Raw genomic sequence first — 20,056 nt, forward strand, 5'->3', positions numbered from 1 at the left:
ATGACTTAGTGGCATTCTCTTGCTTTTGTCCTGTACCCTTGCAAAATATTTCAATTCAAATAATCATCTAATGCCATCTTGAATTCCTCGATTGAACATGTCAGCAATTGAAAGTGTAGAAATTAAACGTTATAACAACAGAACATATTCATTTGCAGTTATGCCATAGCACATAAACTTGTGGAACAGCTAAAATCAGATCACTTATCATCAGCTCCTCATGTGAACATCTCATGCACTATCCCAAGTCCCAACCTGTGAAAGCATTCATGGTCAAAGTAGCAGTCATATGAGTTAATGTGCACTCTGAAGTTAGCAGGAGACATTTCTACACCATTTAATTTAATACTGACCTCCAGCCTCAAACTCCTGATTTTAGGGTGGAATTTTACAATAAAAATCTAAGGGGGCGATTCTTCCAAAAAAATTCTAAGTGCTGAATTGGCGGGAAAAATTGTGTAATTCACGATTGTATTTTCAGTACAGCTTCACACTCAAATCTCCCACACTCTGTGTCATGCAGAGGTCACAATCATGAATATCATTAAAAGCTCGGGGGCGGGCCTTATTCACACCCGGAGTTTGACAGTTCCGGAACTCTGCGCATGCGCAGTGGCCCCACGCTGTCAGCCTGCAGTTTTCTGGTCAGCTCATTTTCTGGCCTAGGACTTTTGCAGCGCTGACCCTCCAACCACCGCATCCCCACCCCCCCAAGGCCCAATTGCAACCTCCACAAGCATTCACAGGCCAGCCCCGACACCCCTCCCACCCAATCCCGGAACACCCCGATCTCCAGTGCCACATCCCCCCACCAGTGACAATCCCATTCACCCCTGCAGATCTCCCCCACCCCGGCTGACCACTCCCTGTTTTACTACAAAGAGGGATGTTTTTCTTACCACAAAAAAAACTGCAACATTTTTGAAGTAGGTCACTATTTAAGGAAGAAAATTATATTGTTATTTAAATAACACAGGCCTTCTCCATAATAAACTCGAAATCCACACAGACAGTGCAAATCCAAACAGGCAGTGACCCAAGGCTGGAATTGAACCTGAGACCCTACCACTGTGAGGCAGTAGTGCTAACCACTGTGTTGATGCAGTTGAACAATATCTACAGGGAAACAAGAGAGCAGGCTTTAAAAAGAGGTACAGAACTATACAAAAATAGATTTAAGGAAGTTGAAAAGCTCTTGAGATCAATGTAGCAACTAAGTGTTTCCAGGATGAATAAAGGAGTATCTGGGGAAGAATAAAAGTAGAAATGAAATTTAAGAATAAAAATATTCAAATTACTTAATGACTATTTTCAATTTCTATTAATAAAAATTTCTACTGATTGTTTCCATAATCATTTATACCAACTTATTGAGTGTTTGGCTGTATGCAGCAGATAGTTTAAGCATCCTCTAACCCTAATGAGCCCTCTAACACTAACCTTTAACACCTCTAACACTCTAATCTCTAACCTCTAACACTAATGAGAACAATTACAGAATCATCCACATAGGCCTTCTCCATATACTCTAAGAAATCAATACGTCCCAGCCATGTCAGTCATCCCCACCTCCTGATGTGCAAACCTAAGTCAGACCCTGCCAGGACATACATTAGCAAACCATCAGCAATATGGAAAGGCCAAGGTCAGATTTAGGAAAAGGCGGGAAAACAGCATCAAAATGCTGCTTAAGAGAAAGGACTTTATGTCTGAAGAGGTTCTGAGTAATTTTTAAAATTAATTCACACAATATGGATGTCATTGGCTCAGCCAGCATCTATTTCCCATCCCTAATTGCTCTTGAGAAGGTGGTGATGAGAGATGACTCCTTGAACCACTGCAGTCCATTAAGTGTAGGAACACTACAGTGCTGATAGCAAGATAATTCCCAGGATTTCACAGTTCCCAATTCCCTGCATGGTCCCCAGAAGGGTAGGGGGTTTTAGTTCAGTCGGGCAGCATGGTCGGTGCAGGCTTGGAGGGCCAAAGGGCCTGTTGCTGTACTGAAATTTTCTTTGTTCTTTGATTTTGCTGCAGCGACAGTGAAAAAAACGGTGATGTATCCCAAGTCAGGATGGTGAGTAGATTGCGGAGAAACGTCCAGCTGGTGGTGCACTCATGTGTTTGCTGCTGTTCTCCTATATGGTCCTGGCTGTAGATTTGGAAGGTGCTGTCTAAAGAGTCCCTGCCTTGCATTCAGTAGATGCAACATTCTGCTGTTACTATAAGCTGGTCAGCCTGACTTCAATGTCGGGCAAATTGTTGGCAACAATTCTGAGATACAGGATACGTTGTCACTTAGAAAGACATGAACTGATCAGAGAAAATCAGCATGGTTTTGTTCAGGGAAGATCATATCTTACTGATGAAGGAAGTTATTAATCATTACTAAGGTTATAGACAGAATATATAAGGCACTGACAGTACTACCAGTAAAGAATTAAATGATTATTGAAGCAAATTTAAAAAGCTAATGAGAAAAATGGTCTACACATATATAAATGCAGTAATGGAATCAAACAAGTAATTATGATTTTAAACTACTACTGATATTTTAAAATGTATTTTGAGTATTGTATGAATCATTGGCGAGGCAAGTTGTCGTAAGGGATAATGGTAAATGTAAATGGTATTCAGAGCCAAAGGCATGGGAACCCTAGATTTCAGAATTCAAATCAGAACGTTTCTGATGAGGGAACATATTTTGCAATTTTATGAATAGTGACATTCATTGCCCAGACTTAGAATAGATACGTACCTGGATGCAGGATCACATGTCTATTCAATTTGGCAGTCAGCCAATGAGAACATTCACTTTGATGAGCAACTACAGTTACTTAGCAACAGGGAAGTGAGTTCAGCCAAGAAGAGAGTTAGTGTACAGGTTGAATGAACAAATGAAATATCATCATGCTAAATGGTAAAATGCAGTTGGCTGAGGTATATGTCAGGAATTATTATTGATTCATGGATACTGAATGTAATTGATTTTAAATTAATATGAGGCAGGGATGATTGATAAGAAAATCTATAATTGATATGTTTTTTGTATATGTTAGATTCATCAGAGAGGTTCTGTCGCTCTATTCCAGAGCTACCTAACCCTCATGGTGATCTCTGAGCAGCTGCTTGTTGTATTTTTCTTTTAAATAACATCTCTATGTAGAGATTCTTGCCTTGTGACTTTTATATTGGTTATGTTAAAACATAATAAGCCATCTCACACTACCCCACAACACTTATTCACTTCATATGAGGAAGTAACAAATAGTGTGGTAGATATTGTCTACATATATTTCAGCAAGGCATTTAGCAAGGTCCTAGTTGCAGGGAAAAATGAGATCTTATGGAATTAAAGGAAAGCTGGATCCAAAATTGGCTCACTTGACAGGAAACAAAGGGTAATGGTTGATCAATGTTTTGGCGAATGGAAAACAGTTCCCAGTGATATTTCCATAGGCTCAGTTCAGGGGCCCTTGCTGTATATATTAATGATTTAGCCTAACATGTGGTGGCATGATTGGGAAATTTGGAGATGACACAGAAATTGGATCTGCAGTTAATAGTGAAGAGGATAGTTGTCAACTCCAGAATGATATCAATGGTTTGGTTGAGTGGGCAGAGAAACGTCAAATGGAATTCAAACCAGAAAAACATGAGGTAAAACATTTGGGGAGGGTAAACAAAGAAAGGAAATATTCAATAAGTGGGGAGATACTGAGAGGACTTGAGGAAGTGAGAGACCTTGGAATGCATGTCTGGAGGTCCATGAAGATATCAGGGCAAGTGGTCAAGAAAGCCAATGCTTTCATTTATTGGGTGAGGTATTGAATAGAAAAGCAGGGATGTAATGTTGGAACTGTATAAAATGCTGGTTAGGTCACAGCTTGAATTTTGTGTGCAGTTCTGGTCACCACATTACAGGGAGGATATAATTGCTCTGGAGAGAGTGCAGAGGAGATTCACAAGAATTTTGCAGGAGCTTGAAAATTACAGCTATGAGGAAAGATTGGGTAGGCTACGGTTGTTTTCTTTAGAACAGAGGAGGCTAAGCTTTAACCTAATTAAGGGGTACAAAAGTACAAAGGGCCTAGACAGAGTAGACAGGGAAGACTTGATTCCCCTGGCTGAGGGGCCGATTACCAGGGGATATAGATTCAAGGATATTTGTCGAAGGGTTACAAAGAACATAAGGAAAAACATTTTCATCCAGATAGTGGTAGGCGTCCGGAATTCACTGCCTAAGTTGATGATTGAGGCTGAAATGCTCAACCCATTTAAAAGGTACCCGTGACTTGTATCTGAAATGCTGTAACCTGCAAGGCTACAAACTAGATGCTGGAAAATGGGATTGAAATGAGCGGCTAGTTTCTTTTTTCTCTTTTTGGCTGGCACAGATGCAGTGGGCTGAATGGTCTCATTCTGCCCCGTTATTTTCCGATGGCTCTGTCCCTTTTGGAAGTGTTTAGTCGACACCTTTTCTGCTTATTCAATTCAATGTTAAATAACTCCTGGTGCCCTAATCAATGTCCGTTCTCAACAAAAAGCAGATGATATGGTCATTTGTTTCATTGCTGTAAGTGGTAGTTTGTTGTGTGAAAGTTATCTGCTGTATTTATTAACGCTGATGACAGCACAGTGAAATGCTTTGCAGAGTCCTGAGGTTGTGAAAGGCCTGTAATATGTGTTCAGTTCTGGTCACCATGCATAAACAGATGGATATGCATTGGACAAGTAAGCCAGATTAATTGCACCATTGAAAATAATATTAAATTAATTTTAGTAAGAAAACGTTTAGTTAAGAGATGTCTATCACTTGCAAATCACTGGGTGGCACTCACTTCCTAATTTAGAAGGTTCTGAATTTGAATCACATCCCACACGTCTGAATACCTAAATCTAAGCTGACACTCCAGTGGAGTGCTGTATTGTTGACAGTACCGTCTTTTAGAGGAGATGTTGAGCCAGAGCTGCTCTCAATTTAATGCAAAAAGATTCCCACAACAATATTTGAAGAGCAGGGGAATTATCTCCAGTGTCCTGCCTAATATTCATCCCTCAATCAACATCACCAAACAGCTTATCTGGTCATTATCAAATTGCTATCTGTAGAAGTTTGCTGTGTGAAGATTAGTTGCCATGTTTCCTCCATTAGAATAGTGACTAATCTTCAAAGTACTTGATTGACTGTAAAATGTTTAGGGATGTCTTGAGGCTGTGAAGGATGTGTTATAGATGTAAGTCGTCCTTATTTTAACAGAAAAGAAAGACTTGGAACAATCTACACCATTCGAAATAAATTTATAAGATAGTCTCAAAGAATTAGAGTACTGGTGATGAACTTCGAAAGGCGGAGTAGTCTCTCGTCAACGTCGTATATTCTTATGTTCCTACCACTTTAACAAATTAAGGCTGAGGATCAAATTTAGGCTCCTCCTGGAACAGTGTAAGTTTGTCATTTACAAATGCTTGGATTTTTTGATAAGAGGAATATCTGGTTTGTATGTCGGTGTAGCTGCAGTACATTTCCAAAAGGGAGTACAATAACGGCGCAGTTATATACATGTGTCAGACTGGACACTGAGAAAGAATGGAGAGGGAGGTAACGGTGCTTTTCAACTGTGCGAACTTTCCCACATCCATATAACTGTGTTTGTTGACTGTAGTGTGGTTTGTTGAATCAAAGTTTCAGCTCTGAATAAATAACATGGTTTGTTGGTATTTCACGTTTTATTTTGTGTACAAACTTCGACAAATAACATTATTTCAGTGATATTTCATTGTTTACTTTAAATATTTCGAAACCGCAGTCGGAACCAGAAACAACTTAAAAGGTAACTGATTGCCTATACATATACAATAGTGGTGTTACAAAAGTACAAATTAACCACACACCAGCAACTGACTAAATCTAGTGTAAACATCAGCAGGGAATAATGGAGTGCAGGCGAAAAGGGGTGAATGCAAGAAGGTTAGGACAGTGCAACCTCCAGAGAATCAGGACTTGCTCTCGGGGCATAAGGAAGGGCATGTGTTTGATTTTTAGGCTTTGCGTCTTTTTGTGATCAGGACTGGCTCTCAGGGGTATGGGGAAAGGTGTTGTGTTTGATGTTTTAAACTTTACATCCCTTTGTGATCAGGACTCACCTCCTTAGGGGTGTGAGGAGAGGCATGGCGTTTGATTTTGAAGCTTCGCACCTTTCAGTGATGGTTAGGGGAGAAGGGAATGAATGAATGAATCTGAGCACAGCCTCAATAAGAATGATGGTCCCTCTCTCCCTCCCTCCTTCCCACAATAACCCAAGCAGACAGGTGTAATTTCTGTCGGCAGACCCTGAGCCAGCCTGCTGCTCACCTTCCCCTTTAATAGTGGGGAGGGGAGGGGAGGGGGGTGTTAGTGACGTGTCAATGGAGACGGGGAGAGAGAGAGAGGGGGGGAAAAAATCGGATTAAATCCCTGAATCCATCGCCATTTTATCATCGACAGGCCGGCTCGGAGTGGGAACCGGGCCCCGGTGGGGTGGGGGCAAGAGAGGTGGCGGGGCGGGAGGAAGGAAGGCGGCCAGTCCTCCGGGTAGGAGCGGGGCTGTCTGACACCGGGGGGGAGGGGAGAGGGAGGGGCCGTTAGCGCCGGGGAGCGGGGCCGCCGTTATCCCGGAGAGAGGGAGAGCAACCGGGCGGCCTCCATCACCCAGCGGGTGGTGGTTGTGGAGAAGCGGGAGGGATCCGCTCTCTCTCTCTCTCTCTCTTTCCAATCCCGCTCTGTGGGCAGCCTCTACCGGCTGAGGTGTTTTTTTATTATTTAATCGGCTGAGTGCCCCCTTATTGCAGTGCGGGGATCGAGAGACCCTCCCGTCCCTCTCTGCTCCCGCAGGCCCAGGTGTGGGGCTGGGCTGGGCTGTCCCTCTCCCATTCACCCCTTCTCTCTGACAGGCGGCCGCTCCTCCTCCTCATCTCCCCCCCCTCTCTCTCTATCTCATCTTTTTGTTATTTGACCACATTTGTATATTCCCATTTCACTGACATCCTTCTCTTTTTTTCTCTCTTTCCCCCCCCCCCCCCACCACCACCTCTCTTTTTAATATATATATATATATACACACACATCAATTATTCATTGTAAAGTGTCTGCGTGTGAGGGGGGGAAGAAGGAGGAAGATTATAAAGCGAGAAAATGTCGGGCCAGACCATCACGGACCGGATTGCTGCGGCTCAGTACAGTGTGACCGGCTCAGCTGTGGCCAGAGCGGTCTGCAAGGCGACCACCCATGAGGTGATGGGACCCAAGAAGAAGCACCTGGACTGTAAGACTTTCACCTTCATACCTTACAGAAAGGGGGAGGGGGAGGGGGGGGTGTCTGTTACTGCTCAGGATTCATTCCAAACGGTACATTTTTTTTTTGCTTCTAAATCTGAGCTAATTTCAAAAATATATATATAGATTCCAATATTTTGCTGTCCTTTCTTTGATATGTTGCAATTTTTAATTCTTTCATGTGTGCAGCCTGGTTTGCTTTCCTGCTATTAATGGATCCTGTTAGTTGCCTCTTCCATTTATTCCCGGACATTCGCTGGTATTCCTGTGTTTTATTTGTTTTTCTCCATCACTGGTATTTCTGGGTGTAATGGAGTCCGAGCTTGCAAAAAAAAAGGTTGGGGAGGAAGGGGGGAGGATGTTGTATTCATAAGCTCTAGAGGTAACGGTAATGTAGCACCAGTGCCAGAAGTATAATAAATATTTTACTAGCAGAATTGCTGAGGAAGTCTGGTTGTTTAATTTTTTAAACATTTGGCGAATAAAAATGCGCTTTCTGAACTTGATACGTTGAAGCAATGGTTGGATATTGCAGGTAAAATGTATTCATTTGCAAGAAAACAGGATTGCGGTTGTAATCCTCGCGCAGTTACTCGCTTATTGAAGTGGAAGCGTAGAGGATATGTAGATTTCAGTCGGGTGAAATTCTTCTCGTTTCTTGAGAATGACACTGTCAGAATTTATAATGTCCCATTTATTACGGGTCACACTGGTGGACTGTCGAAATATTTAGATGCATCAGCACTTCGTCTGGAGGGGAGGGGATTGGGGGCGGATTCAAAATGCTTCTTAAAAATTGCAGCTATAATGCAGTTCACTGAGCATCGATGATTCTGATGTGGCGGTGATCCTTCCGACCCTGCCCCCACTCCTCCCTCTGTATCGCTAATCCCTCCGGAAATTGCTGTTTAAATACTGGCTCTTGGCTCTGAAATTAGTGTAGTTAGATTATTCCAATGATTAATGCTGTGCAAATAGTCAAAATAGTTAACAATTTTATGTGGTGTTTTGTGATGTTTCTGGTGGGATATTACTATTTTCTCTAACGCTGCAATAGACGAGTCAGCAGCTAACCTTTAAGCAGACAAGACTAATTAGCTTTAAATGGTAATTTTTATTATAATTCCATTTAAATAGCAATGAACAATCTTCACAGTTGCATGATTTACATCTATATTTTCTGAAATTCATAGCAGTGTGTCCTTGGTTATCTATGGCTTCCTTTTAGAAATCAATGCCACATGGGTAATTTCTTTCAGATGTAGTGCTGATAAATGTCATTAACCACTGTGTGTGACTTTAACATTCTCTGGTGTTGACACATTGCTGTAGACAGATTACAAATATTCAGGATATTTTAAAATTTGCTGTAAAATTACACTTTTCTTATGACCTACCATTTTAAAGATTGCTGATTTTTGTTTTTGGTAACAGCATTGCAGAGCTTGTGCAGTAATGTACATGCAGGTTTCAGAAAATAGATTGTGCAACCCTCCAGTTTGCTCTTTGTTGTCTTGACAGTGCAGCTGACCTAGAGTTTCTGTCTTGTACTTGGCCCAACTCACTTGAGCTTGGAAAGGGTGTGTAGGAGGGTGACAGTATGGGAGCAATGAACATTCTTGCCGTTACCTAATGTTCAAACACATGCATCTTTTAGTAGAGATCACTGGATGTCCATTGATGGTGGGAACACTGGGTAGACTTTTTTAAAGGTTATCCCTACAGCAAGGGTGTTTATTGCAAGATGAGTACTTGTGCTAACTGCCATCCTGGTTGAAATTAACCATCTCAGCACAAGGATTGAACTTGAAGCTTTCTTGGTCTGTTTGACTCAAACAGCATAAAAACTGTTGAATCAAGGGGCTTAACTGCATTTCACTACAGCTTTATAAATTAAAAGCAGCAGTTTGATATTTGGCAACTTGTGAGCCAACATAGAAGTATTCAGAGGCATATCTTGGCTGCCAGCATATCAAATCTACACGAGTGTCTCCTACGTCCTTTATGTAAAGGAGGAGCTCAAAGTGATGCTCATATTTCAGTAGTCCCCTCAGCAATGCAGTAAAGGTAATGGTGTGTGAGGAGATAGAGTTACTTCTGGATCAATTTAGAACACATTTCATAATGGTTTTGGAGAGTAGTGGGGGTGAGGTGGAATTTTTTGCAAAATAGACATGTTGCTGATCAGACCTGTTACCACTGTTTCCAGACAAAATATTTGGAAGGATATTTCATTACGCAAGCAATATAACAGTCAATAAATGGAAAAAAAAGGGTAATAAACATATCTTAAATTCTGCCTCCTAATTAGACTCCACAAATCTCCCTTGTGGACACCTTTCTGGTCAGAGGAATAGGTGTAGGAACCATATGTAATTAAGTGAAATTCGTAAGTTATACTGATGGACTTTTAAGGTACAAAGTAACTTTGAGTCATATATACATGCTTACTGATATTAAGTTAGGTGTTACTATTTCGGGTAGATGGGAGTGCTAAATTACTAAGGGGTATAAAACTGTAGCAGTCGGAGTTCAATGTGAGGAAGTATGAGGTGAATTGCTGTAGATTTGTTGTAAATCTGCGTATTTTCTAAATGGTAGGAATTGTAGATGAGTAGAAGTTTGGGTATCTAACAAAATGACTTAATTAGTCAACAGGTACAAAAATGGTTAAAAATGTTACTGGCTTGTTAACAATGTCAAGGAAGCTGGAATACAAAATAGTAGCATTTATGCATAAATCTGCTTTTTGACCTCATCTCAAGTATTGCACCTCAGGAAGCATGTTTAATGATTGAAGGGTGGTGCTTCAGAGTCACCAGAATAATACTTGGGTGAAAAATGTCAAATTGGGAGCAGTTTGCATGGGCTGGCTTATATTCCACTGAATATTTAAAAAAAAACTCATGGGCTATCTAATTGAAGCATTTAAAATGATGATTTGATAAAGTTTTAAAAAAAAATTCCCCAGCAGCAAAGTCCAGAATAAGGGACATAGAGGAAAACGGTGGTGCAATGATGATGTTACTTAGTTTAGTAATTCAGAAGCCCAGGCTAATGCTCTAGGGTAAGAGTTCAAATCCCAGCAGCTGATGGAAAACTAACAATCTGCTTCACTAATGCCATTTTACAGAAAAACTCTGGGCTTCCCTAACTGATCTGCACTATGTGTACCTCCAGAATGTGCAATAATGTGCTTGAGTCAACTGCCCACTCAATGCCTAGCAACCTACTCAATTCCATGACTGTCAGGGATGAGCAAGAAATATCTGTTTTGTCAGTGATGCTCAGATCTCATAAAAAAATAAAAACCTTGAAATTACAGTTAAGCTGTTCAGGGTGAAGTTAGATAGCACTTCATGCAAAGAAAATTTTCTGTCCCAAAAGGCTGTTGTGATGTCATATAAAAGTTTCAAAACTGCAAATCATAGATTTTTGTTAAGAAAGGCATTGCAAATACTAGAGTTGACCATCACCCAACACCAAAGTCCTGCCTTTCCCATATCCTTTTATGAATTTTGATCAACTTGAGATTAAAATTGATTCGACCTAATGTTAATTGGCATTGGCAGAAACAAGTTCCAAAATTTTGGCATGTATTGCATGTAGCAGTGTTTTTGAAGTTCACTCTTGAACTCTGGCTCTCATTTTTAAATTGCATTCCTGAGAGTTCCCAAATGGCAGAAATAGTAACTCAGTTTTCCCCTCAATATCTTGAAACCTTGCTCAAATCAACTCTCACCCTTCTAAATTATAGAGAATGCAATCCTAATTTAAAACTTCATCCTAGGAGTCCAGGTGCCATTCAGAGTAGTTCTATGCTGCACTCCCAATAAGACTGTTATATCCTTCCCAAGGTATGGTGTTCCAAGCTACTAACACTATTCCAGGTGTGGTCAAACTAAAACTTTATACATACATTCAATTCAAGATGTAATTTTTGATTTTTCTCAAATATGCATGACACTTTAATTTGCATCATTTCTTTTAAGTGTACATGAATCCCCAAATCTCTTTTGGCCTCTCCTATTTCTAGTTTTTCTCCTATTTACTTTTTCTAAGTCCAAATTGACATCTATTTGCCTCAAGTTTTGTCTATTGACTTGATCTGTTAATATTTATTTGTAATTTTTATGCATCCATCTGCACTTTTTACAAATGTCTTTGCCATCAGCAAACTTGGCTTTCTATCCATCATCTAAGTCATAAATATAGTGAATAGTTGCAGACCCAACACAGAATCCTTTGGGATACTATATGTTGCTAATTATTGAATATCCTTTCTCTCTCCTGCTACTCGGCCAACTTCCTAATCGGATTGCTATTTTGCTTTTGATTCCATGGGTTTCAATTTTAGTAGGTTCTTAGGGACTTTATCAATTCCTTCTGGAAATTTATATAAATAACACAGACTTTCTCTTATTCACTATTTTAATCAACTCTTCAAAACATTTATTTAGCTTTGCTAGGCATGATTTAGTTGTGTTAAATCCATGCTGCTCTTTGATCAACTAGTATTAATGGTTAGGGGACCAAGATGGATAAGATGCAGATCAACTATGTCCTAATTGAATGACTGAATGAATTCAAGGTACCAAATTATCTATTCCTAGTTATTAAAATTTTCTGTTGTGCACCATTGTATTATCACAAGGATAATATTTCTGCTTTGATGAATCTGTATATAATCTTCAGGTGACGCCAGCTGGATTTTAAGTTCCTGACACACTGGAGTGAATAGCACTCCAGGGATCTGGAAATAAGGAGAGTGTGTCACTGGTAAGGCAAGCATATAATGCCTATTCCTATCAAGTCAGAATGTTGTGCGACTTGGCAGGTAACTTGGAGTTGTCTTTCCCACCTGTCTGTTCTTATCCTTTAGGTAGCAGAGGTCGCAGGGAATGCTGTCAGAGAAGCCATAGTGAGTTGCCTCAATGCAGTTTAGCATATATGTAGTCGTGTGTTGTATCTTCACCAGGTCGGCGTGTTGTTTAGTTACTATACCTGATACTATTTCTGACATGCTGTCCTACATTCAGTGAACCAAGCTTGTGCTTTGATAGTCATATAAAGTAAGGAATATGCTGGGCATGAGGTTACAGGTTATGATGAAATACAGATTAGATGTTGATGGATCATTCTGCTTTCTTCAAACCTAGCTTTGATTCACTAAATTTTCTCAATTCATCCCATGTAGCATATTGATACCTCATTATGATAGAGGTCTGTTCAGTGGTCATTCCTACATTTGATGTCTTGAACAGATGAATCTGTGACAGATTAGCATGGTGAAGGCTAGGTTAGGAGTTTTTTCCCTTGTATTGATTCTCTTGTGATCTGTCACAGTCTGGGATGTCAGTCCCTCACCCAAAGAAATGCCTGTGCTACCCTCAATGCTTCTTCCAAGTGGTAGTTAACAGAGGAACACCGATCCATCAAATAAGTGGAAACAATAGATGGTAATCAGGTGGTTTCCTTGCTGATGTTTGTTTGACCTAATGCCTAAGACTTCATGGGATCTGGCATTGGAAAGTTGAGACTCCCAGGATCACCGACAATTGACCATACAGCTGTGATGCTGCAACTGGGACAGGACAAATCCAGAGATGCAAAGGATTTTGGCTGAAAAGTATGATTCTGAGGGTATGACTGTCAGATTTTGGCAGAAGTTCCATCATTGTTAGTGAGGAGAAATTTGCAGAGTTGATTTGACTGGGTGTACCTTTGATTTTGGGTGATGCTACATTATCTGTGCAGCTTTTTAGCAGTTTTATTGGGTTGTTTTCTCCTTGGACCATTTCAGGGGGTTCTTCCCCTTTTTGAGGAGGAGAGCAGCCTACATTCTTCTGGGGTTATGGCAACTTTACACATTGGGGAAGGTTGACAAATTTCCTTTTATGAAGAAATTTGGCACCATGATAACTGTCATTGGATTTGAACTCCTGTCTCAGGATTATTAAGTTTCTGACCTGACTGTCCAGTGACATAACTGGACGCACATCCAGTTTGGATTTTGGAGTTGTGAACAGTAGAAAGGGAATTGGCAGAATAGAGCCCAGGTGTTCAAAGACTGCGCCTTGTTTTGACGGGGACTGCAAGAGCCTAAAGGGAGTTGATTTCCCTATTGATTGTTTAACCAGCAGACTTCTTTCTCCAATGTAGGTGTGGCTGGAGGTTGGCCATGATTTCAGTAGCGTGTACGTGCTTGTAGATTTAGCACGTAAAGAGAGTAAAAGATTGAAGCAGGGTGAGAGAGAGTGGTAGAGATAGAAACCCTGAATGTATTTAAACCTCTGTCAGCTCCCAAATCTGAAGTTCTGTTTAACAGATGCCAATGCCAGCATCTCCACTTCATGTTCTGCTTAGCAGCAACTTTCTGTGATTGCAACGCTAAGATGCTAACTCCAAGCATACTTTGCACTTGCATTGCTGTCACTCATTTTTTTATATAACTCTTTACGTGGAGGTCAATGTGCTTTTCATTAACCCTCCTCTCGGCTCTGTGTTGTCAGTGCAACCAAATTAGGTCACAACACTGAGAATTGTTATGTTTCCTGTAAACTAAATTATAAAACATGATTATCAGAAGTCTGGGAGTCTGTCATCTGACATTTCTTTGGGAAAGTATGTTGCTGCTAGCACAACTCCTGCTTCTGGAGCATTTTTAATGCGACATAACACCCAGAAGCAGTGAGAAACCCAGGTTTGGTAAAAAATTAAAAACAAATGTATTAAATGTCCTTTTTCCTCTTAATAGCACGTAAATGCTATCAGACATGTGTACGGCATTACACATTATAGATGGCTACTTGGCATTATTGGTATGGAATGCACTTAGAAATAGGATTAGACGGGGTGTGTATTTGTGGGAGAACTGTTCTGACATTAACTCTATAATTCAAGTCATACTTGAAGTGAACAACAAAAAAAATCCAGCTTGTTAGGAATGTAAAAGGTTTATTTTAGAAGCTAAAGTGCTGAAAGTCTGAATTTTGATGGCAACCTGCCAACTTTCAATTTTAAAGGGGTTCAATTGACCAGCCCCTCCAAGGCATTTGATTGGCACTTCTTAAATATGCGATGACATGTATCAATTTTTATTCGTTGTTAAAATTTAGCCTTGCCTGTGTCTAAATTAGCATCTTAGCATTGCAATCACAGAAAGCTGCTGTTAAATCAAGTTGAGGAATGGCTAGACCATGAAGTCAAAGACTTGCTGAACGTCAATTTTTTAGTTGTCTTGCAGTATTCATGTTTGCTTGTGCAGTTCATTACTTGTTTGGATGCTTTGCAGATAGAAGCAGTATTTCATGAAGAACTACAACCTAAATTGGCTTGCACTTTATCACTTGCTGTAACTTTTTTGTATGTTAAATGACCATCACATGCTTGGATTTAGTTGAGAATGATTGAATGAGTGAACTCAATTGAATACTCTTTAATACTTCTATGCTTAATACACAGCAAAACTATTACTCAGGGTTTTGGTGAAACAGAGAATCTTGAAACACCTGACCATTTCCTATTAGTGTTATTAATTATAACAAGAGACAAAGTAGCGTGCTGAATTTTGTCAGTCTTCTCACCCCCATATTTATTTTCTTTTGGAGTACCAGCTCTGTAGTTTGTTCAAATACTATTTATGGACCTGCGTAGCATTTCTTATGATATGGCCTGACCAGAATACTAAGAACTAGAATTCAGTGAGATCATGGCTGATCTTTTCATGAACTCAGCTCCATTTGTCAACCTGCTCACTACAGCCCTTAATTACTTTACAGTTCAAAAACTTATCTATCCTTGCCTTAAAAATATTCAATGAGGTTTCCGCAACAGCTTCACTGGGCAGGGAATTCCACAGATTCACAATCCTTTGGGTGAAGAAGTTCCTACTCGGTTGTAAATCTTCTCCCTCTTGTTTTGAGACTATGCCCCTCATTCAAGTTTCACCTGTCAGTGGAAACAACCTCCTTGCTTCTATCTTGGCTAATCCCTTCATAATATGTTTCTATAAGATCTTCCCTCATTCTTCTGAATTCCAATGAGTATAGTCCCAGTCTACTCAGTCTGTCCTCATAAGCCAGCTCTCAACTCCGGAATCAACCCAGTGAATATCCTGTGCACCCCTTCCAGTACCAGTATATCCTTCCTCAAATAAGGAGACTGAAACTATGCACAGTACTCCAAGTGTGGCCTCACCAGGCACCTTATATAGTTGCAACATAACCTTCCTGTTTTTAAACTCCATCTCTCTAGCAATGAAGGATAAAATTCCATTTGCCACCTAAATGCACCCGCAAACCAACTTTTTACGATTCATGCATAGACATCCAGGTCCCTCTGTGCAACAGCATGCTGCAATTTTTTTACCATTTAAATAATAGCCCATTTTGATGTTATTCCTACCAAAATCGATGACCTCCCATTGTACTCCATCTGCCAGACACTTGCCCACTCAAACAGACGTAAAGGACATACGATCTCCTACCAAAAACACCAATTTCTCAGGATCATCTTGGAAACAAAGATGAGACTGAACTTTTCTCTATTGCCAAGCGTTGCAATCTCATTTTTCCCATCTCGACTCTTTGAACTCAATCATGGAATTTTCTGGGGCGATAAAAGCATAGTATTGCCATAATCCAGAGACCAGGGTAATCTGGGGACTCTGGTTCAAATACCACAAAGGCATATGGTGAAATTTGAATTCAGTAAAATCTAGGATTAAGAATTGACTAATGACCGTGAACCCATTGTTGGAAAAACCCATCTGGTTCAATAATATCCACTGGAGAAGGAAATCTGTCGCCCTTACCTGATCTGGCCTACATATGACACCAAATCCATAGCAGTATGGTTGACTGTCAAATGTCCTCCAGGATGAGCAATAAATGCTGATTTTAGGCAGTGCCACACCCCATGAAGAAATATGAAAAATATTAACCCCCTTCCCCCAAGCAAAACGTAATTTTGTTGTAGTTGTGAACCTGTTTACCTCTTTCTTCTCCAGTTCTCTCAACATACATTTCCAAGAGATCTACCATTTACTGCCTTGACTGTCCTTGCCAATCTGCTATCCATTTTGCTCCTCTTCATGACACCCATGTTAGCTGATACTGTTAATGATTCATAAGATCATTAAGGAATCGTAGCAGAAATAGGCCATTTGACCATCAAACCTACTGCACTATTTGATAAGATCATGAATGACATTATTGTAGCTTTAACTCCACATCCTCATCGATCAAAGATCTACAACTCTGCCTTGAATGTATTCAGTGAATCAGCCTTCGCTGCTCCCTGTGGAAGAAAATTGCAAAAATGAGCAGCTCTCTTAGAGAAGAAATCCTCTTCATTTCTTCCTTAAATGGGAATCCTTTATTTTTAAATTGTGCCCCTGGATTTAAATTCCTCCATGAGAGGAAACATCCTCCCAGCACATAGCTTGCCCAGGCCCCTCAGAATCTTTTATGTTTCAATAATGTCACACCTTTATTCTTCTAAACACCAATAAGTACAGCCCAACCTGCTTAGCCTTTTCTCACAGTAAGAAGTCTCAACACCAGGTTTAAGTCCAACCAGTTTATTTGATAGTAATCCCACAAGCTTCCGGAAATGATGTTCCTTCATCAGGTGTGTGGAAGGTTATGATCAGAGAAGGACAGATAAAGACACACACACAGTTTACAGAATACTGATTAGAATGCAAGTCTTTACAGCTAATCTGCTATTCAAATCTTAAAGATGCAGATAGTGTGAGTGGAGATAGCATAGGTTAAAGAAATGTGTATTGTTTTCAGACAGGACAGTAAGTGAGATTTTACAAGCCCAGGCAAGTCATGGGGGTTACAGATAGTGCAACGTAAACCCCAAATCCTTGTTGAGGCCGCCCTCGTATGTGCAGAACTTTGCTATTAGTCTTTGCTCAGCGACCTTGCACTGACGTGTCATGAAGGCCACCTTGGAGAACGCTTACCCCAAGATCAGAGACCAAATGCCCGTGACCACTGAAGCGTTCGCCAACAGAAAGGAAACAGTCTTGCCTGGTGATTGTCGAGCAATGTTCATTCATCCGTTGTCGTAGCGTCTGCACGGTCTCCCCAGTGTACCATGCTTCGGGACATGCTTTCCTGCAGCGTATTAGGTAGACAATGTTGGCTGAGTTGCAAGAGTACGTACTGTGTACTTGGTGGAAGGTGTTCTCATGTGAGATGATGTCATCCGTGTCGATGATCTTGCAGAGGTTGCCATGGCAGGGTTGTGTGGTGCTGTAGTCACTGTTCTCCTGAAGGCTGGGTAGTTTGCTGCGAACAACAGTCTGTTTGAGGTTGTGTGGTTGTTTGAAGACAAGAAGTGAGGCTGTGGGGATTGCCCTGGTGAGATGTTCACTTTCATCAATGATGTGTCGAAGACTCCGGAGAAGATGTCGTAGCTTCTCTGCTTCGGGGAAGTACTAGACGACGAAGGGTACTCTGTCCACCATGTCCCATGTTTGTCTTCTGAGGATGTTGGTGCAGTTTTTTGCTGTGGCGCGTCGGAACTGTCGATCAATGAGTTGAGCGCCATGTCCTGCTCTTATGAGGGCATCTTCCAGCGCCTGGAGGTGTCTGTTGCAGTCCTCCTCATCTGAGCAGATCCTGTGTTTACGGAGGGCTTGCCCATAGGGGATGGCTTCTTTAACGTGTTTAGGGTGGAAGCTGGAGAAGTGGAGCATCGTGAGGATATCTGTGGGCTTGCGGTACAGTGAGGTGCTGAGGTGATTGTCCTTGATGGAGATGCGCGTGTCCAAGAATGCCACCGATTCCGGAGAATAATCCATGGTGAGTCTGATGGTAAGATGGAACTTGTTGATGTCATCATATAGTTGTTTGTACCCCATGAGTCCAAAGGAAGAAAATGTCATCAATATATCTAGTGTATAGCATCGGCTGAAGGTCCTGTGTGATGAAGAAGTCTTGTTCAAGGCTGTGCATGAAGATGTTGGCATAATGAGGCGTGAATTTGGTCCCCATGGCTGTTCCATGTATCTGGATGAAAAACTGGTTGTTGTAGGAGATCCAAGATAAAGTGGATGAGTTGTAAAATTGTAACTGGAAATGGCAGTTGTTGGCATTGTGTACTGAGGCAGTTGCGGCAATGCCATTGTCGTGGGGGATGTTGGTGTAGAGTGCCGAGGTGTGTCCCTGGTTCAACTGCTCCACGTGTGCTGAGTTTCTGAAGGAAATCTGTAGTGTTGCAACAAAAGCTGGGCGTTCTTTGTACAAATGGGTTTCAGGATACCCCTGATGTAGCCAGAGAGGTTCTTGCACAGGGTCCCATTGCCCGATACGATGGGACGGCCGGGTGTGTTTGCCTAGTGTATCTTTTGGGAGGCAGTAGAGATCTCCGACGCGGGGAGTATGTGGGATGAGAGCATGGAGGGTGCTCTGGAGATCCGGATCGAAGGTCTTGATCAGAGTGTTGAGTTGACGGGTGTGTTCTTTGGTCGGATCTGTGGGTAACTGTCTGTAGTGTTCCTCATTGTTTAGTTGTCAGTACACTTCTTTGCAGTAATCTGTTCTGTTCAGGATGATGATGGCCCCTCCTTTGTCTGGTTTGATGACAATGTTGCGGTTTGTCTTGAGAGCATGGATGGCATTGTGTTGCGCTTGGAGGATGATCAGTGCTGTCTTGTGTGTGCGGTTGATGAATCTGATGTTGACGCACCTCCCGATGGCTTGGATATACATGTCCAGTCAAGCACAGAGTCGCTGAGCAGAGACCGATAGCCAAGTTCTCCACGTATGACGATGGCCTCAACCAGGATCTGGGGTTCATGCCGCGTTATCTGTAACCCCCATGACTTGCCTGGGCTTGTAAAATCTCACTTACTGTCTTGTCTGGAGACAATACACATCTCTTTAACCTATGCTAATGCTATCTCCACTCACATTGTCTGCATCTTTAAGACTTGAATAGCAGGTTAGCTGTAAAGACTTGCATTCTAATCAGTATTCTGTAAAGTGTGTGTGTCTCTTTATATGCCCTTCTCAGTTCAGAACCTTCCACACACCTGACGAACGAACGCTGTTTCCGAAAGCTAGTGGGATTACTATCAAATAAACTGGTTGGACTTCAAACCTGGTGTTGTAAGACTTCTTACTGTTTATCCCAGTCCAACACTGGCATCTCTACATCATAGCCTTTTTTCATCAGACGTTCCCTTCATCAAAGAAATCGGACCAGTGTACTTTCTCTAAACTTGTCCCTCCGAGAGTAACAGACTAAAACTGCATACAGTACTCCAGTTCTGGCCTCTCATGTCTTATTCCAGCTGTCCAAGACGTCACTACTCCATTTTCCCCCACCTCGCCCCTTGCAATTAACTACAACTTTCCATTTGCCTTGTTGAATCTGAAGGCTAATGTTTTGTGAATTTGAGTACAAATCAGGCATTCAGGTCCCTTTCCAATTAAACAATATTCTGCTTTTCTATTCTTGCTGCGAAAATTTAACCTTTCTATAATTCCTTTATAGACTTTGTATCCTCCTTGCAACTTGTTTTTGTCTTTTTATCATCAAATGTAGCTACAATGTAGTCGGTCGGTCTGTCCAGCCAAGTTATTACTATAGATTGTAAATAGTTGAGGTTGTGGTACACCATTAATTACACTTTACCAACCTGAATATAATCCATTTATCCTGGCTAAGTTTCCTGTTAATCAATTCCCTATCTGTGCTATTATATCACCTCAAGACTGA

At 41.1% G+C, this 20,056-nt stretch overlaps 1 protein-coding gene across 19 annotated transcripts in view; it reads left to right on the plus strand.

Moving 5' to 3' along the window:
- Positions 1-6,555: 6,555 nt before the first annotated feature.
- Positions 6,556-20,056, plus strand: part of snap91a (synaptosome associated protein 91a) — a 187,351-nt gene continuing 173,850 nt past the window's right edge. For 8 of the 19 annotated variants that reach the window (XM_080192664.1, XM_080192674.1, XM_080192677.1 and 5 more), the window contains exon 1: positions 7,063-7,304. In XM_080192664.1, coding sequence (XP_080048790.1) covers positions 7,175-7,304 — 130 coding nt within the window. In that variant the 5' untranslated portion in view covers positions 7,063-7,174. Of the gene's footprint in view, positions 6,575-7,061; positions 7,305-20,056 lie in introns of those variants that run through there. The other 11 variants (XM_080192672.1, XM_080192670.1, XM_080192673.1 and 8 more) reach the window with 5 other exon arrangements.

Source organism: Carcharhinus amblyrhynchos, chromosome 7 (genome assembly GCF_965287045.1).
Source record: "Carcharhinus amblyrhynchos chromosome 7, sCarAmb.v2.hapA, whole genome shotgun sequence".
In the NCBI taxonomy this organism is placed as follows: Eukaryota; Metazoa; Chordata; class Chondrichthyes; order Carcharhiniformes; family Carcharhinidae; genus Carcharhinus; species Carcharhinus amblyrhynchos.